Source organism: Hemitrygon akajei, unplaced genomic scaffold (genome assembly GCF_048418815.1).
Source record: "Hemitrygon akajei unplaced genomic scaffold, sHemAka1.3 Scf000092, whole genome shotgun sequence".
Taxonomy (NCBI): Eukaryota; Metazoa; Chordata; class Chondrichthyes; order Myliobatiformes; family Dasyatidae; genus Hemitrygon; species Hemitrygon akajei.
The window spans coordinates 1,188,851-1,205,159 of record NW_027331978.1 but is presented as its reverse complement, the minus strand read 5'-3'; the positions used below and the strand labels follow the sequence as shown (position 1 = coordinate 1,205,159).

At 46.3% G+C, this 16,309-nt stretch overlaps 1 protein-coding gene across 1 annotated transcript in view; it reads left to right on the top strand.

Moving 5' to 3' along the window:
• Positions 1-6,733: 6,733 nt before the first annotated feature.
• Positions 6,734-16,309, top strand: part of LOC140722878 (uncharacterized) — a 28,680-nt gene continuing 19,104 nt past the window's right edge. Inside the window, exons 1-2 of the mRNA XM_073037512.1 lie at positions 6,734-6,831; positions 14,544-14,638. Coding sequence (XP_072893613.1) covers positions 14,629-14,638 — 10 coding nt within the window. The 5' untranslated portion in view covers positions 6,734-6,831; positions 14,544-14,628. The remainder of the gene's footprint in view (positions 6,832-14,543; positions 14,639-16,309) is intronic.

The following is a 16,309-nucleotide window of genomic DNA, read 5'->3' as shown; positions in this document are numbered from 1 at the left end:
TAGCTCTGTGACAAATAAATCAGCTCTATTTTAATCACTGTCTCTGGTACTTAGAGAATTTATAACACACCTAGTGTACAGTAGAGAGTCAACTCAGGCCGGCTGGATCTGATTCTGTTCCACAACAAATCTTTCAAATCCTCCCCTGTTGTTCACCTCTCACTCTCCCTGTGGTGATGGGTTCCAAATTGTCATCAATCTGGGTGAAGAGGTTTCCCTTGAATTTCTTGCAGACTGAAGAAGTCGAGCTGACTGCAGTTCTGTCTGAAATGTTCTTCGCCCCTCAAATCTCTGGCTGAGGAAGAATGACATTGGGAGTGAACGTCCTTATTCAGGGCTCATTTGTCACCATCTCGTCTGCTCAGATTGTTGGGATGTCTCCCATGGAGGGTCATACTCATTCCACTCATTCATGTTTTCTTCCAGAGTGGTGATTCATTTTTCTGAGCTGGCCTCTCATTTAAGTTTTCTGGTCTGTATTGCTTATCACAATTGCATATACACACATGGAGTGCTGAATCCTGTTCATTTTGGATGAAAATGTATATAAGGGATGATTGATATATTCGTGGCCTCAGGTGGAAGGGGTCAATTTCGGAAAACCTAGCACATTTATTTTTCAACGTGGTCCCGTCCTACATTTACACACTTAGCCCAGTAGTGGCATGCAAAAGTCTGGGCACCCCTGGTCAAAATTTCTGTTACTGTGAATAGCTCAGCGAGTAAAAGATGACCTGATTTCCAAAAGGCATAAAGTCAAAGATGACACATTTCTTTAATATTTTAAGCAAGATTACATTTTAATTTCCATCTTTTACAGTTTCAAAATAACAAAAAAGGAAAAGGGCCCGAAGCAAAAGTTTGGGCGCCCTGCATGGTCGGTACTTAGTAACACCCCCTTTGGCAAGAAACACAGCTTGTAAATGCTTTCTGTAGCCAGCCAAGAGTCTTACGATTGTTGTTTGGGTAAATGTCTGGGTTCAGTCATAAACAGCAAAGTACTGACTGTGGAAATTACAGATTACTATATTATTAGAGTCACAGAGAGCAGCAGCAATGAAACAGGCCCTTCGGCCCTTCCAGTCAATGCCGACCTGTTTTTGTTGTTTCTGCCTAGTTCCAGCTACCTGCACAAGAGCCTCCATACACCTCCCATCCACATCCTCACCCAAATTCCTCTTTAGTGTCTAAATCAAACCCACATACTCCACTTCCACTGGCAGCCCATTCCACACTCTCACCAACCTCTGAGTGAAGAATTCCCCTTCAGATTTCCCCGAAAATAATTCACTTTCACCCTGAATGTATGTCCAATGTCAGGGTGAGCGGGAGGACGGGGCAGAGAGGGAAGACAGTAAGGGGAGGGGGTGGTCAAATGCAGAGAGGGAAACAGAGCAGAGAGATTATACTGAATATCTTTCAGAAAAAGTAATTGTTTGAATTTGCTGCAAACCTACTCTCCATACCCTGTACATTCTTAATCAAATTATTGATCTAGATGACAAGTAGCAATACGTGATGTTCAAAGTAAATTTTATTATCAGAGTACATATATGTCACCACATACAACCCTGAGATTGTTTTTCCTACAGGAACACTTAGCAAATCTATAGAATAGTAACAGGATCAATGAAAGATCAAGTGGAGCATAGAATTCAACAAACTGTGCAAATGCAAATATAATTAAATATCAATGAATAATGAGAGCAATGGGGTGTAACCCTGGGGAACCTCACTAGGCCCGGGCCTCGAGTCCAATAAACAGTCTCCCACCATCACTCTCTGCTTCCTACCATCAAGACAACTGTGCATCCGGTGAGCCAGCTCTCCCTGGATCACGTGTGATCTGACTTTCCACAGCAACTTACCATGCTGAACCTTATCAAAGGCCTCACTGATGCCCATATCGGCCACGATCCTAGGACTGAGGTGTCACAGATCAGAGGGCATAGATTTAAGCAGAGGATGAAGCGGTTTGGACGGATCTGAGGAAGAGATTTCTCACTCAGAGGGTAGCTGAAATCTGGAACACACTGCCCGAGGTGGTGATGGAGGCAGGTCCCTTCACAACATTTACGAACAGGATGAGCATTGAAACTGTCGAGATACAGTCAGCTATGAACCAAGTGCTGATAAATGGGACCAGTGTAGACAGTGAGTGGACGGTCAGAACAGGTATGGCCGGCCAAAGGCCTGTTTCCGTGCTGTGTGATCCACCACTCCGGACATGCTAAATTAACGATGGTGGCACCGCAAGGCATTGATTTCAAAACTCCACACCCCTCTCCAACCTGAAATAAACAAGACTGCACCCCTTTGTCACCACTGGGAACATCTGTTTCTGTCAAGGTAACATACAAATTGTTCACTTTTGCTAAACAACTGACAATTGATGAAGTTCCTGTGTCTTCTTCCATTAATGTTGCTGCCTTACAGTAAAACTAACCCTCTCACTGTGTCAGAATCAGTGATTAAATCAGACTCGAAACACTGTGCTTTCATCCCTGCACGTTATAACTGGAACCATCTCACTGAGGGTCTGATGGAGACATGGGATCACATCTCCCCTGCTTCTGACATTTCAAATACCCTCAGAATGGTTTTCTCATTCAGTCTGAAGGTTATGGTACATTCAGCTCGTCGTCAGACCTGACAAACCATGTCTTCCCACAGCTGGTTCCACCTGTTGGTGTGTCCTCTTTCCTCCACCTCCAGGGAAGCTGCATCTCCACACAAACTCCTCACTGGAGACGACTGTCTGTACCAGTGACACAGGAAATCACATCTCCGTCACTCTCCTGATACCGTGTCTGACCTGCTCACCTCCGGGTATCCTCCCTCAACAAGCTTCTTCCTCAGTCACCGTCTGTGAGATTATATAAAAATACAATTACTGTAAAACGATCTATCAGACAGCGTCCGATACAACGGAGCAGATCCTCCCCTGTTCACAACTTTATTTTACGCGGGTCACGGAACATCCGATCCTCCAACTTCCTCACAACAGCAACTCCTCCCCCCCCCCCCACCCCCCGACTACAGTCCACCCATAACCTCTACCCACACCCATAGACAGATCCCCTTCACCCCAAACCCCTCCGAGCCTGGGAACCACAACTAACTGATCCCACAGCCCGGGCTCGGGCGCAAAGCTAAAACCGGGGCTGCGGGACCGGAGAGCCCGGAGCCTCCAGCCGTCCGGCAGAGCTCGTTCCCGGCACTTTTCATAGAAACATAGAAAACCTACAGCACGATACAGGCCCTTCGGCCCACAAAGTTGTGCTTCCACGGCAGCCGGCCCCCGATTTCCACAAACCCGAGATCAGACCCTTCTTCACGGACGCCTGAACAGAAGAACCGCCGGCGACAGCTCCAGTCGGCACTGCGCCTGCATTTAGCAGGAGGTTCGCGGCAGCACCAGCCGTGGCCAGAGGTCCCTACAGAGCGACCACTGGCCGGCGGCGGGAGGGACAACGGAGAGGTAAATCACAAACACCACAAAGTCTGCAGATGCTGGAAATTCAGAGCAACACAAACAAAACGCTGGAGGAACTCAGCAGGCCGGGCAGCATCTATCGAAAAGAGTCAACAGTCGACGTTTCCAGTTGAACCCTCCTTCAGGACTGAGATCGAATGGGAGAAATATCAGAATAAAATCGGGGCGGGCGAGGAAATGTCTCGCTGGAAGGTGACAGGTGAAACCAGGAAGGTGGGTAAGCTCAAGAGCAGAAGAAAATAGAGTCTAATAGGAGAGGAGAGTGGAGAATAGGAGAAAGGGATGGAGCAGTGGACCCAGAGGGAAGTGATAAGCGGGTGAGAGGACGTGAAAAGTGTCAGAGAGGAAGAGAGGGAGTGGGAGGGAAGGGTGTGAGGGAAATTTGTTCACCGGAAGGAGAAATCCATATTTAAGCTATCAGGTTGTGGGGGTGGGGGTGCCCAGACGGAGTATAAGTTGCTGATCCTGGACCCTGAGGGTGGCTTCATCTTGGCACAGGATGAGCTGACACGTCGGAAAGGGAATGGGAATCGGAACTTAAATGTTTGGACACCGGGAAGTCCCGCTCGGAGCGGATAGTTCATAGGGTAATTTATTATCCAAGCAGGTATCCATAAATAACGTTGATTTTTTTTCTTCTCCAGAGAGCCACGAAACAAAGAAAGAGCATGAAAGCCGTTCAGAGAGAAAAATCAAACTCCCACCCCACCCCCCGCATAAAAAAAGAACAGCATCCCGATCATCAACCCCAAAAAACACCCCTACCCCGCACAACCGCGGAGGAGCCGGTGTCACCAGTGTAGAGGCGGCCGCATCGGGAGAAGCGGACACAACAGGCGACCCCGGAAGATTCACAGGTGAAGTGTCGCCTCACCTGGAAGAATGTCTTGACAACGGAGAGAGTTCGGCCGTCCGGCCCTTTCACTGTGACACCCCGAACTCCACATCAAATCCGTCCAAACGAATCTGGGCGAACTTTAATGACCAATAAATATAATTCCTCTCAGCGATCAGCTGTCTGAATGATCCCCTGACTCTGAGAGGAAGGGGTATCTATGGTCTACACTGTCAGGGTGTTGAGTTTACCAGGAGACAAAGACTGCAGGAACGAGAGGTTTTCTGTTGACTAATACACTGTGTGTGGACCCCGCTGGCAATTCTGGTGTTGTGACCCGAATCGAGACAAACACCACGCTGCCCACTCCACCAACAACACGGCACAGCCGGACACATAACAGGGGACTTTACATCCCACAACACTGGATTCAGTGATGAAACCCGTGATTAATGTTGTTGTCCCACTGAAAAGTCCATTAAGGTGCTTTTAAATGCCAACGCTCTCCCACAGGTGACGTCACACAGCTCCTCCCCCCACGCGCCTGACGTCACACATGGGCTCCCCACACCGGGATCTGCCCTCATGTGCGAGGTGTCTTACGTCACCCACGCGCTGCTGTGCTCGAGCTGTATCGGTTTAACGGCTGGGCTAATAATCACGTGACCAGCCCCTTCCCCCACCGCTGTCAACAGAGGATTCAGGCGCTGTGCTATTCCCATTGGTGCGAAGCGATGCCAATCACTGGTTACAACCAGTCGCGGAGGCGGACAAGCCGAGTGGGCGTTACCCCGCTGAGTCCGTCTCCCGTTCAAGCGCCGACCGCCTCCTCAGAGCGGAGAAAACCTCAAAGTAAATGTCCTGTTTCTGATTTATTTCCATTTCCCTCCGAGGGAAGTTGGGGCGTTTGTGAAGCGTCTCCTGCGGCCTGAGTCTGATGTATCGCTGAGAGGTAGGAGGAGACCGCTCGGCCCGTCGGTTTGATGCCGGTTCCCCGGAGAGGGAGGAGGGATTTTATTGAAAGGATGAAGATGGTGTGAGAGGGGGCGGACAGGATGTTTGTCCCGGTGGGGACAGGAGGGGCTCATCTGTGGAAATGTCTGGGCCCAATGTGGATTCACCACATTGGGGCAAAGTGACAATTACTTGTGGTTTGTTCAAATTGTACCTGGAATATGGTGTAAAATCCCGCTCCCCATACTGACACGTGTTATACAGACCAAAGAACAAACTGCCGGAGGAACTCAGTGGGTCGGGCAGCATCTGTGGAGGGAAATGGACCGTCAACATTTCGGGCCGAGACCCTCCCTCTGGACTGAGAGTGGACGGGAAATAGTCAGAGAAAAGAGGTGAGGGGTGGAGATAGGGCAAGAGCTGGGGATCGAGAGGTGGATCCAGGTGAGGGGGAGGTGGGAAGGTGGAAACAGTGACAGGGGTGGGAGGTGAGTGGTTGGGGCAACCCGGGGCTGCAGAAGATGGAAATTAATTCCATAGAGGATTAACAACGAGGTTAGAGAGTATTTGTTACAGAGAGTGCAATGAAGATTCACCAGGCTGATCCCTGGAGTGGTGGGGTCATCATATGAAGAAAGATCAAATGTGATAACCCTTTCATTTAGAGAATCGAGGACTGAGAGGTGAACACATTGAAATGAACAACATCATTACCGGTTGAACCAGGGATCCCAGTCTCGGAAAAGGGGGTGGACTGTCCGGGATTGAGATGAGGGGAAATGCCTCCACTTCGAGGGTGGTGAATGTCTGTAAGTCCCCACCATAGAGGGCAGTGAAGACTCAGTGATCCTCCTCATATAAAACAGAGGACAGCAGATGTATGGAGACCGAAGGGATCGAGTAAATGAGGATTGGGCAGAAACATGTGGCTGAGATGGGAGAGCATCCACCATCTTGTTGATGGTTTGAGGGGCTGAATGGCCACCTCCTTCTGTTTCTCATTTGATGTCTCAGTTTTCCTGTCCAGTCAGGCTCCGGAGGAACGTGAATAGAAATTAGTGTTTATAAACATTGACTGTATTGACAGTGAAACCTGCACATTTCCTGTGTGTGTCGGACCGGGATGAGAATCGAACTATAACTCTGAGAACTCTGTGTCCTGAGAGTGGAGGGAAAGGGTCAGGGAGATATGGAGGGAAAAATTAAAACTGTTGCTGCAATAATACGGGAAGTAATGAAGGAATGTGGGAAACGCGGCGTGTGAAGTGTGAGGAGCGGAGTCACCGGGTCAGGTGAGAGGCTCTCCACCCGTCACGTGACCCGTTTTGCCGCGGATCCGCACCATCTGCAAGTTTATTTCTGAGGCCCCGCCCACCGTCCTGATGACTCGCTGACGACATCGCGCATGCTCAGTCCTGCATGGGCAGTGTTTCTTCGTTCTTCGTTCAGGCATGTCGGCGGTGGGATGGGATCAGGAGGGGGTCCTTGCCCCCTGCGGTGGGGAGCCGGAGACGGATTATTCTGTGCGGGACAACACCAACATTCGGTGAGTATTGAAGCCGGTCCGGAGCGGAGAGGTCTGATGTTGGGCAGTGAGTCCCTTTACCTTTCCCGAACTCAAACAAGAGAAAATCTGCAGATGCTGGAAATGCGAGCAACGCACACAAAATGCTGGAGGAACTCAGCAGACCGGGCAGCATCTAGGGGAAGAATACAGTCGACATTAGCGGCCGAAACCCTTCGGCAGGACTGGAGAATAAAAGGTGGGGGTGGGGAGGGAGAGAGAAACACAAGGTGATCGGTGAAACCTGAAGGGGGAGGGGATGAAGTTTCCCGAACTGGCGGCCTCGCCTCGCTTCCTTCACAGAATCTGCCGGGGTCGGTCCGGGTTGTGAGACATTCACACAGAACCGTCTGAGATGAGCCGCCGCTCGGCCCCTGTTGTTCTGGTCCTATTAGCAGGGTGACGTAAAACATGTTTCTATTTTGTTACTGACAGAGAATGGCTGAAATGGTTGCCACAAGAGGACACGGGTTTAAGGTGCTGGGGAGTAAGTACAGAGGAGATGTTAGGGGTAAGTTTTTCACTCAGAGAGTGGTGAATGTGTGGAATGGGTTGCCGGCAACGGGGGTGGAGGCGGATACAATAGGGTCTTTTAAGCGACTTTTGGATAGGTACATGGAGCTTAGAAAAATAGAGGGCTGTAGGTAAGCCTAGTAATTTCTAAGGTAGGGACGTTTTCAGCACAATTTTGTGGGCCGAAGGGCCTGTATTGTGCTGTAGATTTTCTATGTTTCTATGTTAATGACATAAATATATTTCTATATTGTTAATCACACAGAATCGTAGAATTTCTGTTCCGTGTGATATCTGACTGTACTTGCCTGTGATGCTGCCACAAGTCAGTGTTTCTCTGTACCTGTACCTTCCCGTACTTGTACACTTGGCAATAAATTCAACAGGAACTGGGAAAACTCATCAAATTTGAGAGGTGATGATCGTATTGGCACCTATGCAGGTCAAATGTAAAGAGACCCTTAACAGTATGGATGAACAGAGGGATCTTGGAGTCCATCTTCATCACTCCCTGAAAGTGGCTTCACAGTTTGGTCAGATAGTCAAGAAGGCAAATAGCATGGTTGCCTTTAGTAGTCGAGGCATTGAGTTCAAAAAATCAGGAGCTTCATAAAACTGCATTTTGTCAACATCTGGAATATGTCATGCAGTTCTGGTTGCCTCATTCTGGAAAGGGTTCGATGGCTTTGCAGAGAGCACAGAAGAGGTTTACCAGGATACTGCCTGGATTAGAGGGCATGAGCTATAACGAGAGGCTGGACAAACTTGTGTTGTTTTCTCCAGAGCGGCGCAGGCTGGGGCAAGACTGGATGGATGCTTATAAGATTGCAAGAAGCATAGATAGAGTAGATAAACAATATTTTTCCCCAGAAGGTTGAAATATCTAACACCAGAGGCCTTGAGTTTAAAGTGAGAGGGGATAATTTTCATTGAGATGTGAGAAGCAAGGTCTTTTATGCAGAGTGTGTTAAGTTCCTGGAATGCGCTGCTTGCGGTAGTGGTAGCGGCAGATGCATTGGAGACTTTTAAGGGACTTTTAGATAGGCACATGTTTAGATAGGCACTTTATCCCTCTCCCCACAACTGTCCCTTAACTGCTCGGTAATTCCCATGCTTTTTAAAAAAATTACATTCACCCTGGAATGATTTTAGTCTCCTGGAAATTGACCTGTGCACGGGCGCTTGTTTCATGCTAGTTAGCAGAACAGTAAAGAAACCACAGTTTTTTTCCCCCCCACTAATTTATTCTGATACCAATTTGCCTCTTATTCCTGGGAATTTGTGCAGCATCGTGTTGCTAACAATGTTCACAAGGAGTTTGCAAGTGGAGTTCAGAATGCTGGTCGTATCTTAAACCCAACAAATGCTGATGAAAAACTTGGAGACAGTGGACATGGAGAGGATGTTTCCATTAGACGTAGAGTCTGGGGTCTGACAGTAGAGGCTCAGAATAAAGATGCTTCACTTTAAAACTGAGATGAGAAAAATATCTTAAGATAATAGACGGTTAATCTGTGGAATTCGTTGGCACAGATGGCGGTGGAGGCTGTCATTGAGTATATTTATGCAGAGATTAATTTCTTATTGCTAAGTACCATCAGTTACAGGACGAGGGCAGGGATATGGCATTGGGGGAAAAATCAGTCATGGTTGAATGGTGGAGCAAACTCGATAGACCAAAGCACATAATTCTGCTCCGATATCTTATATCTTACCATGACTGAACGATGATTCCTTCATATCCTATATGAAGTTTGGTGAAGTGCGAGGGACAATTACAGATTTATTCACAGAGATATTTGCCTTCAACATTGAAATTTCAGTGAGTTTAGTTTTTAGGGACATCGTGCAGAAATGTTCTGTTCTTCTTTGTATTTTTAACCTGCTTCATCAACTCTCTGGTTAATGTTAAACCTGCGGTGAGCTATTAATTGGAAGAAAAGCACATAACTAAAATAGAACCACAACTGAAGATGAGGGAACAGCAACAAGTGAACCGACCAGAGGACTGAGAGCATCAACTGTAGAGAACCCCTCTGACTCGGAGATTCCAGTGATTCAGTCAGGAGAAAGTTTGGTGAGTCTCATTTACTCAAACACTGGTCCTTTAGACAGCATATGTCTGTACAAGGGAAGGTACGAAATAGTTGGAGTGAGACTCAATGTGCCCAGAAGTACCAGTTATACCTCTGTCAGACCCAGTTGCAATCACCCCAGAACTGCTAATGTGCTGTCAGCAGCCCAGCTCTTAAAAGCCACTCCAACTCCTTCAGTGCTTGCTCATTTCAAGATCTTGCATCTTCTGAAGCAGCTTTTGGTCAGTTTTGATGTTTCTTTGCTTGGCTGTGTTATGTCACAATCATCTCAAAATGCATTGACAATTTGTTCCTTTATAAGATGCCTGAAATGCTTCGAGCTGTCCTGGTTTCAGAAATGTGGAATTACCATGAAGTACAGCAACATGCTATTGTTTCATCCGATTGTTGCAAGCTGCAATGATTTACTTACCTTCGCGTATATCATTCTGCAAGCCTCTGCTGAGAACCAACCATTTTCGGCAAAGTGTTGAACAGCGAACAGTTAGAAAATATAATTACTTTAAAATATTGAGCAGTTGGTGTTCTTTTCTTGAAGGGTCAGTTATAATGCCACCACAATCTCTACAGCTAACACTTGCAGAACCCTGAGATGTAGTACACCTGGCCCAGATGAGATACATAAATGCGAACCTTCTAAAGACAAGTACCTTCTCTTTAGAACCTCTTTACAGGGAAGAGATGGGAATTTGATTGGTAAAAGAGATACATGGCTGTGGAAGGTCAATGGGAAGAAATTGTTCGACTATTGAATAGTGGAATTGTGGCAAATTCACTCTTGAAGGGATTAACTATTTCCTTCAGATATCTGAAGCAACTTTCTGAGCAGTTCCATTGGGAACCCGGTACTATTGGCCACACCGCACTGTCTGTACAGTTCCGAATACAGTGCAAAGGAAGTGGAGGTGGATTCTATCCATATTGCTGATATAAGGAGTTGATGTGTTCATTTCATTGCCTGTTTCTCAGACCTGATGGGGGTCACCGCATGCCATGATGTTTTATTTCTTTTTTCAGAATGAATGCCGTAGTTCAAAGAAGAGTTAGTACATTGATAGCTGGTTTGTATGAATTCCTTTGTCAGGAAGTATCTCTGAGTTTTCGTTTGTTTTCGCTGAATTGGAAGAATTAGAGTTGACTCTAACTGATGTGTTATTAGTGGATGAATGGAGAAAATGCCTGTATTTGTGGTATTAGGTAAACATGGAGACTTGGCTGTATTTGATAATAATTGGATAAACGAGTTGAGCGCTTGCTTGGAACACAACATCAAGCGGGATCTTGACAGGAGTGTGGAGAATATGATTGCTACTGCAGGGGGAGATGAAACAGTTTTTTGCCAATGTGATTAATTCCGCTGAGCACAGATCCTTGACAGGAAATGTTCTTGCAGGCGGACGCAGAGTCTGGCAGCTCAGCTGACAGTTCAGCATATAGAATGATGGAACAGGATCGAGCGGCCGAATGTCCTGCTACTAATCCAATATTGCAGCATCAGGCTCAGACAAAAAGGAGACAAAGTGAATTTAAATTACAGCCATTTCCCATCACTGACTGATGAGAACCAGTTGAAGTATCTGTAAAATAAAGGCGATGTAAGGCAAATTCAAAGTAATTTCATGATTGCTGCTCTGCCATGGTAACCTGTTTCCAGTAATTGAGCAATAAACTGAAGGAGAAGGGCACATTTCTCCTGCTGTCGACTTTGACTGGTTGTTATCCCTGGGAGATGGTAATCTCAGCACAGCTGTTCCCCAACTGGCCCATTTCTCTTATGATCCAACGGCAGACGACTGTTGGAAATGACTTTCTAAAAAAGCTGAACTTGAGGTGACAGCATCTCCAGGCAGCTGCTGCACAGTTAAATCTGGAGAAAGGAAGTGTGCAGTGTTAAATGCAAAAGATTATCCCAAATATATAACTTTTCACCAGAGTTCACAGCGCCCTTCCTTCTACTATCTATGTGCCATAAACCCACAGCAACCTTTGCCCTTAGCTGGTGCTGCGGTTTATAGTCTGGCGATAAACTGATTCTAAGGTGAACAATGAATCAGACTGGACAGATAAACTGAACCTGGATGTGGGATATGATTCCACTCTGGAGCAGAACAAATTTTAGAGAGAAAGGTAACCATTGCAAAGGTGTACTGAAGTAGTAATTCTGGCCTGATCCACATGTTAGGAAGACATTTGAGCAAAATGAGTCTCTGTGTGGTTTAACACAAGCATTGTGAAACAAGGTGTGGCGTTACATGCAGAATAGACAAGTTCAGGATTATGAGCGTGTTATCAACTGAACATTGCTCAGGGTGTGTTCACTTACTGTTAGGGCCAATAAAATTCAGATGCTCGGATTCGCTGAGAACGGAGTCAGGAGCCCGGCACCAGGTGAGAACAGGGTTTGGTGTTTTAATAAGCCCACCTGTCACGGCAACCATAGCATTGCAACCATATCAATATTGACTTTAAAATCACGCGGCTTTAGGGTCTGTGTGCTTCATTATTCACTGCGCATTTTTTTAGCAAAGACAAGGTAGATCAGACAGTGATATTTATATTAAAAAATATTGTGGTTATTCTCACTGGTCGAAGACAAAAAAAAGCCAATTCTATACTCATTGGCCACATTAGTGTGTACCCCCTGTACCTAATAATGTGGCCACTGAGTGCATGTCCGGGGGCTTCTGCTGCTGTTCCCCATCCACTTCAATGCTGACCACTGACTACCGTCCGCTTCAATGCTGACCACTGACTACCGTCCGCTTCAATGCTGACCACTGTGTTACAGTCCGATTCAATGGTGATCACTGACTACTGGCCGCTTCAATTCTGACCACTGACCACCGTCCACTTCAATGCTGACCACTGGCTACCGTCCACTTCAATGCTGATTACTGACTACCGTCAGCTTCAATGCTGAGCACTACACTACCGTCTGCTTCAGTGCTGACCACTGCACTAACTCCAGCTTCAATGCTGACCACTGCGTTACCGTCCGGTTCACTGCTGATCGCTGCACTACCATCCACTTCAATGCTGATCAACGCGCTACCGTCCGCTTCAATACTGACCACCGCGCTACCATCCGCTTCCGTGCTGACCACTGCGCTACCGTCCGCTTCCGTGCCGACCACTGACTACCGTCCGCTTCAATGCTGACCACTGCACTACCGTCCGCTTCAGTGCTGACCACTGCGCTACCGTCCGCTTCAATGCTGACCACTGCGCTACCGTCCGGTTCAATGCTGACCGTTGCACTACCGTCCACTTCAGAGCTGACCACTGACTACCGTCCGCTTCAGTGCTGACCACTGACTACCGTCCGCTTCAGAGCTGACCACTGACTACCATCTGCTTCAATGCTGACCACTGCGCTACCGTCCGCTTCAATGCTGACCACTGAGCTACCGTCCGCTTCAATGCTGACCACTGACTACCGTCCGCTTCAATGCTGACCACTGTGCTACTGTCCGCTTCAATGCTGACCACTGCGCTACCGTCCGCTTCAATGCTGGCCACTACGATACCGCACCACCACATTTATCAACCTCAGCTTGTTTTCATTGACTTAGTAGAAATACAGGTAGAATGATTTTACCCTCGGGTACTGGATGGATGGGCGCATTTGACTGTATTCGCTGGTATTGAAAGGAGATTTACTAGAATGTTACCTGGGTTTCAGCACCTAAGTTACAGAGAAAGGTTGAACAAGTTAGGTCTTTATACTTTGGAGCGTAGAAGGTTGAGGGGGGGACGATAGAGGTATTTAAAATTATGAGGAGGATGGATAGAGTTGACGTGGATAGGCTTTTTCCATTGAGAGTAGGGGAAATTTAAACAAGAGGACATGAGTTGTGAGTTAAGGGGCAAAAGTTTAGGGGTAACATGAGAGGGAACTTCTTTACTCAGGGAGTGGTAGCTGTGTGGAACGAGCTTCCAGTAGAAGTGGTAGAGGCAGGTTCGGTATTGTCATTTAAAATAAAATTGGATAGGTATATGGACAGGAAAGGAATGGAGGGTTACGGGCTGTGTGCAGGTCAGTGGGACTAATTGAGAGTAAGCGTTCGGCACGGACTAGGAGGGCCGAGATGGCCTGTTTCTGTGCTGTAATTGTTATATGGTTATTAAAAAATCACGGGAGTTGAATGTAGTCACTATTATTTAGATGGAGAGGAGATTTTATAAATATATATATTATAAATGAATTGAGCCCTTGCTGGATACATTGAATAATAAGTGGAGTCCGGGCAGGAATGTGGAGAACAAGTTTGCTGCTGTAGGGATAGCTGAAACTGGCGAAGATACATGAGGTTATTGTTATGAGGTGGAAATTCCGTGCGTTTGGAATTCTCGTCCTCAAAGGGAAAGAGAAGGAGAGTTTTTTTTTCAATGTGTTTAATTCTGCAGACACAGATTCTCTACAGACAAGGGAGTGAAGTGTTGCAGCCGGTCGCAGGGATGTGCCACTGAGATCACGGTCCAGCTGTGATCATAGAGAATGGTGGATCAGGAATGTCCTGTTAATCATTCAACACTCTAACAAATAAGAGACCCAGTGAATTTAATGTCTGGTGTTTTTGCATCATTCTCTTGCGAGTGCACAACGCTTGGCCAGTAAGTTCGCGGATGACACAAAATTAGTAGACGGTGCTCACCGTGAAGATTATCGGAGCTTATAGGTGATCTAAGTGGGCAGGAGTGGTAAATAGATTGCAAAACCCACTACGGTTTCATGCAGAGGTTAGTGCCAGGGGAAGTATATGAGGCAGGCACAATTGTCTAATTACAGAAGTAGTTGGGATGTGTGGATGGAGTGAGGAAGCCAAGAGAAAAAATGGACCCATCATAGGAAACTGGGGCCATCTCGGTGGTCACTGTGGTCAGCATTGTCTCATTGGGCTGAAGGGTTTGTATCAGTGCTCTGTTGATCTGTGACTCTATCGATAGGAAGCGTCAGATATCACTGGAACGGGGAAGGGTTGGCCCCCTAAGCCAACTGCTGCTCTGATACAGGGGATAGACCTATTGCCATATTTTTAGTCATACTCTCTCTGACTCACCGTCTGCTTGTTGTGTAATTCACAGAATCACCAACAGGTGGAGCTTCCCTGCACTGGAAACAAAGTGTAAACAAGTCGATGACTATTAGCAATCTTCAGTCAGAATCAGAATGGCTACAGGTATGTTCACTCGGATCTTTATAATTAACCTTATGTCCTGTTAGTTAAGATGAAGAAACTTGCACAGTTGTTAACAGGGCACAGAAAAGTATCATCCTGCAGGGCCATTGATCCTACTGGTATTGCGGCCTTGAGTAATTGATCAACGTAACAGTTGCAGCTCAGGGACCTGTCACCGGTAATGGTGAAATCACTCCGCTCGCCATGCAAAGCTTCAGTTGTGTAAAAGGAGCAGGACGTCCTGAATTAGGTGGTGGTGAGTGAAACACAGTAATGCAACAGTAGGCTTTTAGGTTATATAAAAGTCAAGAGTCAGGGTCTGTTTTGCTTCCAGAGAGGTACTGATGTGTGAGACATCTCCAACTTTCATTAATAAAACTCAGTGCCAGCTGATAGGAACTTTTCCACAATTTCAGAAATTGCGTGATAACACAGCATTTCATGTTTTGGACAGGCAGCTATCATACCCCCCACCCCCGGTTTTCTTGGCTGCTGCGGAAAGGAGATGAGGGGAGTTTACGAAATGTATTTTTTGTAGCCGAGCCGAGAACATTGCCAGCGTTGGGAATGGCAAAGGATCAGGAGATGACTTACTGTAGATATGTAGATATACTTGTGGTTTGTTTCAGTGTTTTACTACCCCAATGAATGTCTGCGCTGTTGACAAATGGTGAATTTGGTTTCTCAAAAAAAAAGTTTTTACGACGTTGAATGCTGAAATGCCACAGGAAAAATAAAACAGCTGGAGACAAACATAGAATCAAATAAGGAATCGGGTCAATATAATGTTATCGGTGTGTAGGAATAAAATGAATCCCACTGCATTTCAAGATGGGATCTAGAGCGGGTAACACACACACACACACACACACACACACACACAATGATGGAAGAACTCAGCAGGTCAGGCAGCAACTATGGAGGGAAATGAATAATCTAAGTCTGAGCTGAGACTCTGAATCAGAAAATGTGCTCATCCAATCCAATCTCTTGTCATTGAAATGTTCAATTTGCAATCTCTCGGGTGCTAATACATCCTTCCTCAGGTATTATTACAAGATCCGCACACGCTATTCCAACTGATCCAACCAATAGTTTATAACCTTGTCACAAGATCTCCCTGCACCTATATTCTGCGCTGCAGCTAATAACAGCAAACATTCTGTCGACTCCACACATTGTATACCTGGAAACTTTGGGGTTCAAAGTTAATTGAATTTATTATCAATGTACATATAGACACCACAAAAAATACTGAGGTTATTTTCTTGCGGGCAAGCCAGCCACCTGGATACAAAACTGGCTAGGAGGAAGGAATACAAAGGTTAATAATTGGTGGGCTATTCAGTTTGGAGGCTTATGACCTGTAGTGTGGATGGGCACAAGGTCTATTGTTTGCTCCTTATTTTAAAGATCAGGTAGGTAAAGTTGTTAATATTGTTTGGAAGTTTGCAGGTGTCAGCAATATTGGTGGTAGAACGGACAGTGAAGGGGGTTATGTAAATTTACAAGGGGTCTGAGATGAACGTGAAAAGTGCACCAAAGAATAGGTTCATTTTGTAAAGTTAAAGAGAGCAGGAGATGCATAGCAAATAGTTGTTTTTCACCCAGTGGTGTGGACAGTTTGTTGCACAGTGAATGAAGTATGTGTGATCAAACGGATAGGACAGT